A 17,193-nucleotide genomic window follows, 5' to 3' on the forward strand; every position below is an offset into this window, starting at 1 on the left:
GGGAGGAAAGAGCAAACAAAGAGGAGCGCTAGCACAGGGCCTGGGTAGGGGCTTGAGAATTGATTAACCCAGACTCTCTTCATAGATTCTGTAATTTCAGAGGTGAGATACAAGACCTAGGAAAATACTTGAGTCACGTGTGGAACAATTAGTAACTGTTAGACAACATGTACCACTGCTGTGTGATCTTGCCAGTTCCAAATTGGCTCTCTTGAAAAGCAAGTTCATATGCAGCAAATCTAATTGTTCTATTTAACAATGTGAGATGTAGAAAGTGGTTCAAATATTTTGCAAACCATTTCTCTCAGAATCTGTCACTGCAGCCTTATGTGGGAGGAATAATCCATGTCAGGTTGCTTTAAGCATTTGTCATCTGACCTTAGGGAGTATTTGATGTTAGCTACCAATGGGCCTTTGGTAAATAATGGCAAGTATTTCAGGAAAAAAGAAAGAGCACTGAGACAAATGCCTCGTTGTTTCCTGTTCCAGAGGCAGCAGGTAGAAAAGCAGCACACTATCTGAAGCTAATCCCACTGGGTGGACTTTCCAAGTTCAACTTTAGACTGACAAGAGTCAGAAATAGAAATACCCAGGACTTTTACAGGTGGCTGTGATAACTGATGTTTAAAAGACATTCAACATGCAATATGTAAACTCTGGCACTTACTTCTTAACCGCAAGGCAAAATGGCCCGTAACAACTCTTTTTCAGGGAACTGAAGAAGCTAGATTCAGGTTAATTTCTAAGAAAACAGAGGCTCTAAGAGACCCTGGACTGCGGAGTAGCGTCACTGCTAAGGACAACTAGATGAGGTGACACCGCCGTCCTGCCGTCCTCCCCCAGGCCTGCTGACCGGAGCAGGCAGAGGCCCAAGGGACCGCCCGGCAGCCTACTCCACATGCAGTGCATTTTCCTTACTGCCTTCTGTGATTACGTCGTGAAGGTGATGGAAAGTGGTCATCAGGATTGAGAGAAAACAAGACAGGTGACTATTTTAGACAAAGAGTGAGACACTGAGAATTGATGAGAACTAGGGAACGTTATTTGGATTAAAAAAAAGAAAACCAAAACCCCCAAACAAACTCTAGACCCAGCACTTTTGAGCTGTCACTGAAATCAGATATTAAGGGATAGATGAGCTGAATTGTCATTCACAGTTACTGCCTTTCAAGTATTCATGGGGGTCTATTTCGGTAATTCTTATCTGTTCTTGGCACAGAAATTATCTTAGGATGGGTTTTCTTTCTTATTTTCAATACTTTGCCTAATTTGCATTTAGTGAATATTCTGATTTTTTGGAATATACAGTTTACAAAAAGACAGAAGAATCCCAGTTCTCAGACAAGAATCGTTGGATTTCTCCCCCTATAATTACACACTCACTCTCAGAACCCATCCAAGCATACTGCTCTCCCAGGCTTTGGCATAAGTCATAAAAAGAAAGCCGAGTCTGGACTTGAGGGGCTACAAGAAGGGGGACGTTTGCCACTGAGACATCTGTCACATTGAGTGATGGGAAAAAATCCCACCAATAGGTAAAAATAATGAACAATATTGTTTTTTCTAATTACTCAATATCTAGGTTTTCTGATCACTACTGGATTTTAAAAAATCAATATGAAAAGGGAACAATCCTCAGCTCTGAAGAAATCCACCTTCTTTTAGACACCTAGGCCTCTGCACCCCTTCAGAAAACTCCTTTACAAGCACAGACATTCGTGGCTTCCCACAAGCCACCCAGAGCCGGGGTAAATTGAGTTTGTAACGCCAAAAGATCCTAAATGGAGGCCCTGAAACCACTATTTCATTGTCTTATCTACAACTGGCAGGAGGTGAGATGGCTAGTGTCCCCTGACTGCCACCACGGGTCTAGGACAACACAGGTTAAGAAGGACAGCAGGGTTGCTGGACTCCCGCCCTGCCTCAGGCGTTCTCTCAAAACATGACAGAATTCTGCAGCAAGGACTCACAAGCGGCCAAGAATCGAATCCCACAGAACCCTCCATCCCTGCCACGACCAGCTGAAGAGCCGGACGTCAGGGGATCAAATCAAGTCTTCTCTCGCACTTTTAATCCAGCACACAACGGACACAACTTGGGCAGTACACGGTATGGAAGCATGCAACATGTCACTGGAAACAAAACCCGGTTAGATTAGCTGTCTATTAATCTTTGCAGTGGCATAGAAATCACAAAACGATTGGTGAGGACAGGTCTGTAGGCTCAGCTTTACAGCCAGGTTTTATACACCAGCAGCCAGATTCACAATTGATAGATATTGCACCGGAAAGGTGTGTGCAGAGGGAAGAAATCAGCATCACAGTCAATGCTCATGACAAAAAAACCCCAGAAACCAGATATGACCTCCATGTCGTACATAAAGTGCCTTCAGAATTGGCGCGGTTAGAACAAAAGTTGGTTATTTAGCTACCGTCAGCAAACGTGTACAAACAGGAGACTGCACAGGCCTGGTTCCCCCAGTTTCAAATCGCGCAGTGCCAAGTTTCATTCAAGTGTCTCTACTGAGAACAGCAAAGAGGAAGATATGACAGAAGAAGGACTGTACAGCAGCAGGAAGGGTTAAGTAACTTCTCTTACGAGAAATGATAGTCCAACCCTGCCTCAAATGTGTTCTAGCACACGTAATTACTTCTAAGGAATAATGGTGTGATTCCTTCAAGTCAACACAAATTTTGTCATGCTATGTTACAATTCTCTCAGCCTGCAGCTATTATGCTAAATTTGTACAAAAAACGTAATTATCCAGTTTGTTTTCATTCTGAGCATGGAAAAAATCGTCATGATGCCTAATGTTATGGTTTAAATTCTCTCCAAGTATTTGTCTGTAGAAGGCTTTTGGACAAAAGTCATTCTTCCAATGCTAATCAGGTAGGGCGTGGGGCTGTCCAAGTACTTTAAAAATAAAAATGTCACCGACATTAAACCTGGCGTGAAATTCAAATACAAAAAAAATAATATGCTCACTTTTCCAAGTACATGAGACATCTTTAATTGTAGTGAAATAAAATCTGCAAATCGGTCTAAATCATTTTAAAAAGTAAACATGAGTTGTAATACTATACCTGTAGAGTGATTAATTCCATTCGCTGTCATTATAAAGTATGTAAAATATTTATTAAGGGCTTGGCCTACAGAGGCACAACATAAATAGAATAAGTCTTCCTAAAATGTAATTAGTATACACATCAACCAGTTGGTAATTTGTGGTGGAAAATGCAGGAACGCGACCTGGGACTGGGTTCCCATGTTGGCGCGTGGGCAAGTCGCGGGCGAAGGCTCTGCTCCAGGAGCCCGCACCGTGCGCTGCTCTCTGCCAGCGTCTCTGCAGAGTCTGTCAGGCGAATGCAAAAGTGCAAGCAGGACTTGCGTGAAGAACAACCCTCCCAAGGCAGGGGGCGCTTAATCCACCCCCTCGAATCCTTGGGCATTTTCCACAGCCATGAGAAGCTTCTCTCGTAAATCTTCAAAGGTTTCATATGGAGGTAAGTCAAGGCGATTAAAGCTGCAGAAGTTAACAAGAAAGCATAGGTAAAAAGCCATCATCACTACCCTTTAGTTACCCCAGCACTTCCTAGATTTGGCTAAGGGGGCACTTGGTGTTCCAGCAAGAGGATGTAAAAGTCTCAACTAGCAAAAATATTTCTGATTATCAAAAAGTAAATTCCAGCGATGACACTGGCCACACCAAACATGCTCTATTAACCTACGGGGGAAGAGAAAAGAATTTTCTAATCGTCCATGAAACCTCTCTACTGGGACCAAATGTGGATCCTGGAAAACCCTGCCAGGAAGGGAGACAAGACAGGCAAGGTGACTGACATACACACAGAGATGTCAAAACCCTTGAAACACAAAGAACTTCCGCAGCAGGATGAACTGAGGCTGCATCTGTTTTTCACGCTCTCCTTCATTCGACACTATATTAGGAAGCCCCAGTGCTTCTCCACGTAGCACATCGCTTTGTTTTTAGCGCAGCCCTGTGAGGCACGTTATGTTTTCTCAATTCTGCAGATGTGGGTCCCGGAGCCCAGCGGTGGGTCAATATGCCCCAGGTCTCACCCACGATAGCACCGCAGATGCGAGACCAGAACCCAGGCTGCCTGCAGCTCTGGGACCCCAACACTGAGCTGTCCTCTAACCAAAGTCAGGCAAGTCATCAACACGTGGAGTGAAAAGCTTCATTTATAAAAAGCCCCTACATACCTTGAGGCTTTGGCAGGGGTGTTACAAGTCACCTCGGTGACAGTGAGGTCTCCAGACATACATGTGACCTCTGTGAGCAAAGGATTGTACTTGTCCACGGGACTGAGTTCAAAGTCTGTCTCTGCCACCTGCCAGCTGTGTGACCTCAGACAAGTCGCCTCCGTCCCTAAATCTGTCTGCTCTTCTGCGAAATGGGGAGACTGCTGCAGAGTGCTGGGAGGGTCAGATCAGAACGTATAAAGGGGGTCTGGCACACAGCAAGCCCCAAAGCCAGCGACCATTGCCATCACTCACACACCATTCACCGCCGGCCCCCACGGGGCATGAGGAGCTAGAGCCCCAGACACAGAACTGGTGCCCGTGCAGGTGGGCTGCTGGCGGGCACCTGTCATGACGATGGCCACACGCACACACACACGTACACACGTGCCTTCGTTCGTGATGCTTTAGTAAGAGCTAACATTTGTGGAGCATTTGCCCCGTGCCAGAACCATTAAGGACTTTTCATCTATCACCTCAGTGAATCCTAGCAACCAGCCTGTAAGGTAGGTACTGTCTCATCCCTATGTATAGAGGAGGAATTCGAGGCACAGAGAGGTTGGGTAACTTGCCCAAGGTCACACAGTAAGCGGTAGAGCCAGGATTCAGCCCCAGGCTGGCTCCAAAGCCCAGATCTGCTTCTGCTGCCTCAGCATTTAAAACTGCTCCCTCCTGGCACTGACATAGGTTTCCAAGCACGAGCAGAACAACTTCTTACGTTTTAAAAGCTAACGATTATCAGCAGCAATAAGAAACAGACACATGTCCGTGGTGGGCCCTTTAACAACCCCTAAAGTATTTAATAAGACACACTGAGCTCTGAGATTTTTTTTTTCAGAGTCACCAAACATCAAAAGACACAGCAGAGCAGAACACTGTGCTTCTCAAACCAGAGGTCTCAGAAACCCAGGAATCCTGAAGGAGTAAGTCTAAAAGAAGTTTTCAATTTTGGGTTTTCATCATGATAATGATTTCAAACATCATTTCACCAGTGATAGAGACAGAATTCCACTTCTGCAGGCTATACTTAAAAGAAGAGGTGGCGGTCGTCTTGATTTTAAGCTGGTATTTCACAGTCCAGGGCCTGCAATCCCTGTGGGGTTTCAAGGATCTGTGGCCATTTTTCCCCTTTAAAAAAGGTCCATACATTATTCAAGTTTGAGAAATACTGGAGTAATGGAGAGAGAGGCAAACAGGGGAATGTTAAGAGCTGAGGTTTGGAATTACGTTAGCGCTCTGTGCCTCAGTTTCTTCCTCTGTAAGAAGAGGGCAGTAACATGACCCGCCTTTTAGAGTCGTTGTGACGGTGATACGGGTTAATATACATGAAGCGCTTAGGATGATGCCTGGGACACAGTAGTGCCTAATAAGTGTTACCGTTACTTCTGACGTCAGGAGACAGGGCTGGCCTGCCACCAACTAGCTGTGTGACCTCATTACCCTCAGTGGCTTCAGCCTCGTCGTGTGGAAGACGTGTGGGCCAAAGGAGATTATTTTTAGGTGGGTCTGTGATTCTTAGTAAAGCGGAATTTTAAATATCCCAGCAGTGACCTTCGACAGAACAGAGGAATGAAGCCCTTTGGTGTTAAGACACTCAGCAATTACATCTGAGAGTTTCATGAAAGCTCAGAGAGAACCAGCTCCACCAGCCCTCGCTCTCCTAGTAAATCAGGTTTTAATTTTGAAGCTTAATTGTGTATTTTATATTTTCATAAAACATGGACGAGATTAAACATACATGTGGCTAGGTTTTATTTAGCCACACGTACGGCTGTCGCTGTGAAGCAGCCAGCAAAGCGCCTGTTTCCTACATTACAGCGGGAGCCGGGGCTGGATGGAAGGAAAGCCACAGCAGAGAAAACAGAGTAAGTCTCACCCCACCAGCCAGTGTGGCTTCAGTAGAACTAGCGCTCTCCTCTTCGTCTGGGGAGAGTATCATTGAAAAAACTCTTTGAATGCTTTAATCCTGTGACACACAGAGAAGCAGCGAGGCTTTGGTCAGAGCCGGCGGGGTTGCTTTCCTCCTGTGTGTAGACCTCTGTCCTTCCTAAGGGAGAGCAATGATTCTAAACCCTAGCTCTCCTCACCAACCCACCAACCTGCGCAGCTCTGGAAATCCCACGGCCCAGATCACACACCAGACCAACTAGGTCAAAATCTCCGGAAGTGGCACCCCGGCACCGGTATTTTTTTTTAATGCTTTCTAGGTGGTTCCAATGTGTAGCCAAGGTTGAGAACCACTGAGTTCAGGCTCTTATCTGGGCAGTACTGTATTTTAGTGGTGGCTCAGCACGTGAGCTCCGAAACAGAAGAAGAATCCAACAGCAAGTTATCTGTCTATAGGGTCCCAGAGAGTCATGGGAGGGACACTCAATTCCTTGGTTCTCTTTGAAGAGTCTGGAAAGAAAGTGAACCGTACCACTGAGGCAGTAGCTTAACCGAAGTGGTCAGGGTGCAGACTGGAATCCTGGCAGACCCGAGTTCAAATCACAGGATTTGGGAGCCTGTGAGCTACGGGGTCACGAGGAAGCTTCCCAAGAGCCCACAGGAATGCTAACGGTGTACTTCAGGCTGCCATCAAGGTTAAGGGTCTGACCCACACAGGATAGCCACGCCCAGGGATGCAGCTCTTCCTCCAGCTGTTTGGGAGCTCTGTCCCCCATCCCGCCATCGCTGGGGCTCGGTTCAGTGCTGGCTGCCTTTCAGATGAAGGCTACTGAGCCCAGAAAGCTACACCTGACTGATATTGTTTGGAATAAAAGCTCCACGGCCAAAACATTCTACCCCCAAGAATAAAGGCAGAGGATCAAGGGAGACTGACTGCTCTGGCGATCGGCCAGTTTCAGCGCGAGTCAGCCTGCTCTCCTGGTGCCAACGGGCAGGGACCACATCCATCCCGCTCAGAGTCCTACGAATGGTATAAATGGGCAAAAACGTGCTTTCCGGCGAGGTGAGGGAGTTGAAGCAAAAGGCCTTTCACAGCCCACTTTCCACAAATGCACCTTGATGAGACCTCTCTCCTAGTTGCGCTGGGCAGCAACAGGGCGGCCGAGCGGCTCCGGCAGCCCCAGTTCCCGTGGGAAAGGAGGATGCTGGGTGTTGACCATCCACAGGGCTCCCCCTCCACCTGCTTCCTAAGAGCAAGAAATCAAATCCTGTGGGGCGACCAACCCCGGGGACACGGGAGCCGGAGTGGCAGGAGCTCCCTGAGAGCTCCTGAGGTCGTCTCTGTGCTGGGTTTCACGAAACTCCTTGGGGTTCCCCTCCAGGAAGGCCTCCTTCCCGCCCTGCACCCGGAGGCCTTCTGAGCGTAGCCGCGCCCCGCACGTGCCTCCCTGAGCAGGGGTCCTTGGTCGGACCTCTGACACTCCTCTGGCCACACGCACGTTACTAAATCTCAAAGACTTATGGGTTCTGGATGGCCATGGAAGGCCTTTTAAAAACCTGTTGCCAAAGGGAATTTCATCCATGGTTCTAAACCATTTAAGGTTGGGGTAAAAACTCAATCTGTTCAGAGGCTGGGAGCGGTTGTATCCACATAGGGAGAATATGTAGTGAAATCTCCGCTTCCCAGAATAATTAGGGAAGGACGGGGTTTGGAGGAGGAACTCCCCACAGGAAGCAGGAAGGGGGATTTAACCCTTCACATATCAAAAAAACCGGGCCCATTCAAATCTTGGGTGGCTTAATTTCATCAGCATCACTGCACGATCTATATCTTCACCTGTATCACTGACAGTTCATACTCTATAAACGCTGAATGGTCAGGGAAAGTAGCACTCTAGCCTGTAGCCCAGCATCATGCTCAGCTAAGTGTTTTAAAATACTGTCTGTCAACATCTGTGTGGTTTTCCGTCACTCACCATGTGTGAGCTCTGGGCAGTTTTTCAGGACTTCCCCATTGCTCTATTGTAAACAGCTGAGGACCATTGGAACCTAGACAAAAAAAAAAAGGAAGAAAAAGAAATGCTAAGAGTGCTCAAGGCAGTAGAACAAGACAAAGGAGGGGCTGAAGGAAAGGGAGGGGTGGGCAGGGTGGGCCTGGGGGTGAGCCTTGGGACACCCTCTGTGGCTGTGACGTCACAGTCAGTATTTAACAACGGGGGACGCAAAGGGTCTGCACGACCTCAGGACACAGACTCTGTGTCGCCATCAGAATGGAATCGCACCAAGCTGAACAGAGCCGACACAATAACGTAACGATGTGCAGACAACCACGGCCTTTCAACCCAACCCTGGAAGTTTAAATTTAAAACTACTTCTGGGGGAAAAACTGAAACGTGATGACCTTTAATACGTAGAGCAGAGAGTGATTTTTTCATCTATAGTAAGCCCTGAAGAATTCTGCCTCGTGGAGGGGAGGAGTGCTTTCAATGTTCAGTTTACAACCACATGGATGATTCTGCAAAATCTAGTTGTTTTTTGAAGATATACCAAAAAACAAAACAAAAGAGAAAGAAAAAAGAGAAGACCAACCTTATGGCTCTCTGTATAAAAACAAAAAACAAAAACAACCCCCTGCTTTTATATACAGGTAACTGCACAGACAGCTGAGGTGACGGCACGCTGCCCCATCTCTTTCCATGATGTATGTCTGTTGGGTCCAGGCGAAACCCACATGGCCAGAAGCCCAGAAGGCAGAGTCTTCTGGGGCCACAGCTGATGCCTGGGTAGAGACTCACGGCGGGAGGACGAAGTCTAATGGCACCCTGCTCACCGTAAAGTTCGGCAAATCCATTCATAGGGACTCGGGACGTCCCTGTGACAAACTGGAGTAACCGGATACGCTTTTCAGCGTCCATCAGCAGCACAGCCTACGAACGGAGGCAGAAGGTCATTACGCTCATGTAACACGAGGCACGTCTGCTGCAGTGCAGACGGGCAAAACTTCATCTTATTTATAGTGCAGTGGGAGACCTAGACAGTTGACTCCGCAAACTTTTTGTGTTTTTTTTTTTTTTATGGCCATCACAATACCGGCCTCTGCAACCTCACACGGAGTGATCACAATGTCTCTTTCTTCTTCTGCCAACTCGTCAAAATAAGTGGTAAAAAAAAGCACACCTGGGACTTCCCTGGTGGCGCAGTGGTTAAGAATCTGCCTGCTAATGCAGGGGACACGGGTTCAATCCCTGGTCCGGGAAGATCCCACATGCCGTGGAGCAACAAAGCCCATGTGTCACAACTACTGAGCCTGCGCTCTGGAGCCCGCGAACCACAACTGCTGAAGCCCGTGTGCCACAACTACTGAAGCCCGCGCGCCTAGAGCCCGTGCTCCGCAACAAGAGAAGCCACCTCAATGAGAAGCCCGTGTACCGCACCGAAGAGGAGCCCTCGCTTGCCGCGGCTAGAGAAAGCCCGCGCACAGCAAGGAAGACCCAATGCAACCAAAAATAAATTAAAAAAAAAAAGCACACTTGTTGATGGCACTGAGCTCATGTTTCTGTATGTGAGGCTTCCCGGTTCCCCCCGAGCCAGTTAGAAATACACACAGTTTGAGAGGGGGAACCCAGGTTATGAGGCAGGATATTTGACTGTAGCTAAATTCTCTAAAGACAACATTTTAGAAAAAGAAAGAAAAACAGAGGCCAGGCTAGGCTTCTGAAATAATCTGTGTATCTTACATATCTGAATTATTCTAAGAATCGAGTTGGCTTCACTGGTAAAGTTACTTGAACTGATATTAAAAAAAATATATCCAAAATCAAGGCTGAGCGAAACTTGGACTAAGATTTTAGGATTTGAAGATTCTTTCTTCCTTTTCCCTCTGTTTCTCTGCTGCACTTGAAATATTATTAACAATAGATATTTAGAAATTAAGACAAGGTCAACGATTTCTTATTTCTGTAAGTAAATAATTAGCGCTTTTTCCCCTGTAATTGTTCTTTCAAGTTTACTGTCCTCCTTTGGACCCGCTCATTACTATTTCACTTCTCTTCTACGATGAACAGGATGTAAACACTGGTCTTTAGAGAGTCAATCAGATTTCATTTGCATCTTTGATTGAAAGATGTAAAGATCAAAATGTTTGTTGGAATTAACAAAAAAAGTTGGGAAAATGGTTTTTTAAACCAACATGGCATTTTGGAAAAGTCAGCCCCAAAGCATGCTTTTGCCCTGAGAAGCCTCCCATTCTTATTCACACTCTGGAGGACTAGTCCCAATTCTTTTTTTTTTTTTTTTTTTTTTAAATTTATTTATTTATTTATGCTTGCATTGGGTCTTTGTTGCTGCGCGTGGGCTTTTTTCTAGGATTCATAGCATGTGGGATCTTCCCGGACCAGGGATCGAACCCGTGATCCCTGCATTAGCAGGTGGATTCTTAACCACTGCGCCACCAGGGAAGCCTAGTTCCAATTCTTGAAGCCTTTCAGGATCACCCTACTCAATGGTTTCCTCAAACAAAAGCACTTTAATAGGTGGTCGAGGAAGACAGTGTAGCCTATTCAAGACAGCCATCCACCACAGTTACAGAAAAGCAGCGGTGAGGGCTGCTTCTGGCTCGGCGGGCCTCTTCTCTCCCCCAGGAGGCCAGGTACCAACACGGCCCCAAATCCAGCAGCAAGACCGCGGGAAGGCAGCACAGGACCCGGCCTCTGGCCTTACCTTCCAGAACCACTGAATCACGGGGTGGTTCGGGCAGTAGCCGTTCTTGTAAATAGAATGCTGTCGCCAGTCGTTCACATCCACGTCGCCAAGGCCGCACATCAGCAACTGGGAGGGAGCGGGACCAGAGGTAAACAGGGCACATCGTGAAAGCCGAAGAAATACACCGGAGGAAAGGCCTTTTCTCAATGCCAGCATCACGTCACGTGCAAAGCACGATAAGCCAGCGACCCATAAAAACAAATGAAGGGGAATACGTGTTCCACATCCTACCTGCCTCTGCAGATCAGAGACTGAGAGGTAACGAGGGGGCCTTGACTCTAAAGCTTGTACAGGCCACCACGTTTCATACTGGAAATTAGAAGTTCCAATCAATCACCTTCCCCGCCCCTCAAACCTCAGCTCGGTGCTCATGGATTTTCGTATGCTCCATTTACGTCTGCTCTTTCATTACTCTGGCTGTTTCCTCTTCTGAGAGGTTATCTGTCTCAACAGTTGAAAATACCTCCCCACCCACAATAGAATTAGTGCTTTATGACAGCAAGAACTCATCTTCCCAGACCGATCCACCAGGTGAGGGCAATCACCTCACCTGCCTGGTGGCCCACAGCTGCAGACCTGTCCTAGCGCTATAATTGCTCCTCTGACTTACCAGTCTTGGGTCCACTTTTCTTATTACCTAACCCTCCGTAGGGCAGGTTTCCTGTGGACAAATGAATGATATTCCCACAGAGGCGCCAGCGTACAGTGGAAAAAGAACTAATCCAGAGGCCTGAAAACCGGGTTCATAGGCCTGACTGTGACGAGACCCTGTGAGGTCATTAACCTCTCCCTGCCTCAGTCTCCCCACCTGCCAAACAAAGGGCTTCCTCTACATGATGTCTGTGACGTCATCTCTCTGGACGTTTCCATTTTAAGGTAAAAGAACAAAAGCCAGTCTACGGGAGACACGTCATTGGACAAATGGCCAGAGTCCTGTCAATAGCCTCTCAACAGACAAAGCCTTCCTGCTGCTGTTGCTCTCAACATAAAGGCGGAGAGACTCCTTTGCTTTTCAGATTCCGAGCTTTCATCTACACCGACACAAAGGAGCTGGCACAAGCTGACATGAAACCACCTCCTGCGACTGCCTTCTGGCCTCTGCCGCGCTTTCACTCCGCAGCACAGACCACTTCAATTTCACGGAGAGCGCTGCTCTACAGCCCCTCGGGGACGCTCACACTCACCTCCTGGCCGAGTCCCCATCTGGCTGCCACGGTGGGGGCGTGGAGGACCGGGGTCCTCAGCCAGCCCCACCTGAGGAGCAGGGTGCTGCCACCCCAACTGGCTGCTGCCACCCCAGCTCAGCGGGCCTCTCCCTGTCTGCTGCGTCCCTGATCTGCCCTCTCCCGGGCAAGGAAGCTACAGGTGACTACTTCTGCTATGCCCTGGTCCCTGATCGGCAAACAAGCAAGCCCCTAAGAGACCCGCAGTAGAATTCACCTAAGCTTACTCGCTAGGACGTTATGGATCAGAGAATACTAAAATACCAAGTTGGGAAGTAATGAGATACTTTAAAAAAAAAAATCTGCTTTACACAAAATGTTTACAGTACAAACCTCCAGTTCATTTTCATCAAAAATTTTAATCAAATCAATAGGAAGCAGTTCTGTGAATCCCTGAAAGAAAAAAAGAAAAGCACTCTCAACACCTTTTTCCTTGAAAGAGACAAATTTTACAGGATAAACAAGCTTATTTTGGTTAGCCAGGAAAAATACATTGTTCACTGATGATTTATATGACAGTATTCAGTAATTTTAGTTCAGATAAAAACAGCACAGTCACAAAATAAAAATTTAAAAAGCAGCAGACTCCAGAAGATCCAGGTACTTGAGTAATGTTTGAAATGTTATAAAAATATAGGTTGCTGCAGGCAGGCAGATTCCAAAAGCCAATTATGACACATTGCTGTGAGTCAGGGTGTTCTCAAAGGCACAGGCCACAGACACGCAAGCAGACCATTTAAAAATAAGGCGCTGAAGGCAGAGATGAAATACGAGAGAAGGCGGTGTGATGGGTGGAAAGGAGCCAGGGAGCACAGACAGCCTGCCCCGGTTCCCAGGCTAGGCACCACTAACTAGTGCAGTGATCTAGGACGGACGCTCCGTGTCGCTGGGCCTCGCGTGTGGCCAGTTTCTGAAAGTGTGATCACCTGGGGCAGGGCCGGGTAGGTCTCTCGTGTAAATACAGTACGAACCCTGCTGTTCTCCAGCGCCTCTAACTCACACGTTTCACCCTAAGTCCTGGAATTTTTCTGAGTGCCCTGCCTGGGCCGGCGCCATATTCACCAGGAGCAGGTAACTGAACTGGGGTGAACTTAAGAGAGCATCGCCCAACGAGAACCCTGCATCGGTTCAGCGGAAGCTTGTGATGTGCAGCTGGGGCTTGTTCTCTTTAAGTAACTAATACCCATTATCAGGATTTAAAACGGAATTGCGCTTTGGGTCAAAGGGAGCCGTTTTTTAAAATGAGGAACCCCCTATTCTCTGCGAGGGGCTTCCCTCCTCAGGGGCCTGGGAGCACCACTGACATTAAATACTTGGGTCTGAGAAGTAACCACTTCACACTTTAATAAGGTGAGGAATTATTCAGACAGCCACGAGGAAAGGGCAGGGGATTAAAAAAAAAAAAAAAAAAAGTTCGACCAATGAAGCGGAAGGAATTATCATGGAGGGATGGCGTGACTGGAAACTGTCCCGAGTCCTCGCATTTCTTAGAACCTGTCACTGCAGCAAAAGGCAGAGATGCTCCCAGCCTTCCCCGGGTACCGCCAAAAACCGCAGGACGATGGTTCTAGCCTCTGTGGGGGAACCTGCCCTTCTGGATCAAGTCTGTAAAGATTTCTCTTTAAAAACAGTTAAGGCAAATTAAAAAATAAGAGCAGCAAAGCCAGAAAACACTGAACGACAGAAAACAAACGAAAAGGTGGCAGTGCAGTGGCTGAACACTCCCGCCCCGGAGACTGGAGATGGTGTGAGCAGTGCAGGCCTGACGTTCCTGCCCTGGGTCCCACACCCATGCCTGTCTCTGGGTGTGTGATCGCTTCTAACACCCCCCCTGCCCCCCAAGGAGGAGAACCGTCCTCTTTCACCCTAAAGGCACAGGCACGACTCCCGGTGAACACGACTTACCTCCAAGAAGGCGTTCATTTGCTTTTGGACCCTGTTCACAAATCTCCACTGGATGACTAGGCTGTGGGAGGAAAACGGACCGCCCTTACCCATCTTGCGCATTCACCACCGGCGTGCAGTTCTTTCTCCCCGGCTGCGACTGCTTCTCGTTAAGCAGGGCAGGGAGAAAAGCCCGGCGGCGGCCAAGGAGAGGAAGGGTAGAGTGCTGCGGTACATGCTGCTTATTCAGTGATTCTTTCGAGAATAACGAGCACGTGTGGAGCCTAAAATCTCACTGAGGATTTCAAAAGAAAGACTGATTTCTTTTTTTCCCCCCAGATCAAGCCTTCGTTTATCAAAGCTGCTTTATAAATGTGACTGTCTGGAGGAAAAGGGAAAATGGGGTTTGAATACATATGTATATGGGCATAAGGCGTGCACACACACAAACCCACATATGTACACACCCACATTTATGTACAAACGTGTACATATTTTTAAGGGGAATACCCAGTACAACGTATTTTATCGTATGATATTTCATTCTAGTATTCAACGTACTGATTTTCAAGGACGACATATAATTTATCAGTACTTTACCACTAATACTTTTATACCAACATTTGGAGGATTAATGGTAAAACCTCTTTGAGTCACAGCCAGCCACTGAAACCACGTTCCCTGTGACAACATTTAGTGTACAGCAGAATTTACTGCCAGGCGAATCCACTTTGGATTCCACCTAAGGCATTTTGTCGTGAAATAGCACAAGGACCTTGTCATAAAGGGCTCTCACTTACGAGGTGGCACCATGGCAACGGCCCTCGAGGACCAGCCTGCTGCCCACTCACTGCTCAGAATATCAGGTTTTACTGGCTGTGCTGCAATCACCAGCCCAATAGCCTACTTGCACCAGAGGATACAGGTGGCAGGGAGCAGCCGGGGATTTCTATCCTCCTTTTTGCAGTGAAGCTAGTGGAGGCGCCCCGCAATTTGAAACCTAAAAGAATTAACCGCAAAGAATGACGCACAACATGTATCACAAGGTGCAAATACTCAGTCTTTCGAACTTAGTCACCCTGGGGTGGAGTGTTGTTAAAAATCTATTCAAAGTCTACACTTTCCGAATGAAGACAACAGTGCCTGTTAGGACGTCGTCTGCTTGCTGAGACTGGCCAAGTTCAGCACAAGCGCCAATTAAGGTGAACAGGCAAGAAATGTAGTATCCTACTTCTAGTTTTTGATTAAGTGTAGCAAGCTTTCAACTTGCAAGTGGAGAAGTCCATGCTTTGTCAGGGTCTCTAAGTAGAGATGCCAGCACTCTCCAATTCTTCCTAATTAGAAAGGAGAGTAGGTTTTTTTTTTTTTTTTTGCAGATGCTAAGGAAGGATGCTAAGATCCTCAGCCAATTCTCTGAATTCAAGTCCTGTGATCAACTGGGATGAGAGAGGACGGAACGCAGCTTGTTGAAATGGAGTTCTGAATGCAAACAAGGAGCTCAGGCCATGGCTGTAACTCACTAGACGAGCAGAAACTAGGATCCGGGAGCCAACCACTGTTAACACCGACCTCGTCCCCGTTCGAGGGCTAGCAAGGGCAACCTGGCAATCCTTGGAAGATACCAGAATTGTGAGCTCAAAGCATATGTATATACCAAAGAGGAAAATGTAAGCTGCCCAACTGTACCTTCTGCCCAGCACAGACTCCTAGGATTACCTAACAGCTAGATTTCCAAAGGACTCAACATTCTGTCCCACCAAAGGACGCTGAGATTAAGAAAATTACAAACATCAGGAACAATTCTTCATGTTTGCATGTGCTGAATTCTCCATATCCATTTTAACTCTTCTCCTACATTTTCATTATGGAAAAGAAGTCAGGAGACAGATGGAATATGTTCTCTTCGGTTGTTCCCAATTTTACCCCAACTGGCTGTTGACACTGGTCCACTGTTGTAATTCTCAATTTTAGACGAGATGCCCACAGGCTCCCAGAGTATTTGCCAAGTTACTCAACAGTGGCCCCTTTCTCTCCTCCCACCGCTCCTCTGTATGGCAGCAACATGAAGTCAGGACACAAGTCAAACTCTGCATCCCATAATTCAGCTTCCTATTAGGCCAAGCCACAAAGAAACTCATACTGTTAAAAGTGTGTCCATAATCTGCACGAATTGTTCTGGCAAAAGACGGCAACCAAACATGCTGTTCAATTTAATAAAAGAAAAGGCTGTAAGTATGTGTGTACGTACTCAATGTATTCCCTTTTGTTTTCATTTGTTACCATTATTTCTGACCCATTGGGCTTCAGATCCACTTGATATGTCTGTAATTACAAAGATGAAACAACGATCACCATCATGAAGTTATTTTGCATATTATCACTGAGTAATAACGTCTTACTATAAAAGGAAGATAAGTAAAATTTATTCAGAACTCGTTCCCAGCAAATGGGCTCTGTGTCCAAGAGAATGTCTAATGAGGCTTTTAAATTGTTAAGATGCTACACACTTAAAGATGTTATCATTGAAGGCAAATTATTTTATGGTTATTTATGAGTTTTAATTATTCTTCATACATTTAGCAACAATGGAGAACAACACTTTTCCCATCTGCTATTGACTTATTAAGAGATTTAATTATGTTTAACAGAAAAGACAGGATACATCCATCAAGACTGCAGAGATCCAGATTTGTTGCTGAAAATTAGATTTTATAGCCATAAAAAAAAATATGTGGAATTTCTTTCAAAGGAGCAAAACACAGGGACTTAAAAAAAGAAAGATGCTGAGAAAGTCAGGCTGAGGGATGGATTCACCTGCCACCCCTGAGAACCCCAGGCTTTGATGTGCATCCAGACACCACCTCCTGGCTCATCGGCCCCGAAAGCCCCCTCCCTCAGAGCAAGCCAGGAGTGAAAAGAGCAAAGCAGCTGAACTCAAGGCACAGCCTTCTCCTCTGCCCTGAGCCGGCCCTGGCTTAACATCAAAGTGTATAAAGCAATAAGTAGCAGAAGGGAAGGGAAGGGAAGGAAGAGGCCTACTGATCTAACAAGTAAAATGTTTACTCTCATGGAAATTCCAGGGAAATAAAAAGGAAAAAAATACCACTCACAGCTCCCCTATTCAAAGGTAACCACATTTGTATTCTCGTGGGATTCCTTGTGGTCTTTTTTCCCA

The 17,193-nt window shown here is 46.7% G+C and overlaps 1 protein-coding gene across 8 annotated transcripts in view; it reads right to left on the minus strand.

Annotated features, from left to right (window-relative positions):
* Positions 1-3,113: 3,113 nt before the first annotated feature.
* NEDD4L (NEDD4 like E3 ubiquitin protein ligase) overlaps positions 3,114-17,193 on the minus strand; it is a 336,292-nt gene continuing 322,212 nt past the window's right edge. For all 8 annotated transcript variants that reach the window (XM_061170523.1, XM_061170522.1, XM_061170524.1 and 5 more), the window contains 7 exons: positions 16,267-16,340; positions 14,040-14,100; positions 12,468-12,527; positions 10,870-10,977; positions 8,981-9,077; positions 8,127-8,199; positions 3,114-3,523 (listed from right to left, as the gene is read on the minus strand). In XM_061170523.1, coding sequence (XP_061026506.1) covers positions 3,421-3,523; positions 8,127-8,199; positions 8,981-9,077; positions 10,870-10,977; positions 12,468-12,527; positions 14,040-14,100; positions 16,267-16,340 — 576 coding nt within the window. In that variant the 3' untranslated portion in view covers positions 3,114-3,420. The remainder of the gene's footprint in view (positions 3,524-8,126; positions 8,200-8,980; positions 9,078-10,869; positions 10,978-12,467; positions 12,528-14,039; positions 14,101-16,266; positions 16,341-17,193) is intronic.

The sequence above is a fragment of the Eubalaena glacialis genome, chromosome 15 (genome assembly GCF_028564815.1).
Source record: "Eubalaena glacialis isolate mEubGla1 chromosome 15, mEubGla1.1.hap2.+ XY, whole genome shotgun sequence".
NCBI lineage: Eukaryota > Metazoa > Chordata > Mammalia > Artiodactyla > Balaenidae > Eubalaena > Eubalaena glacialis.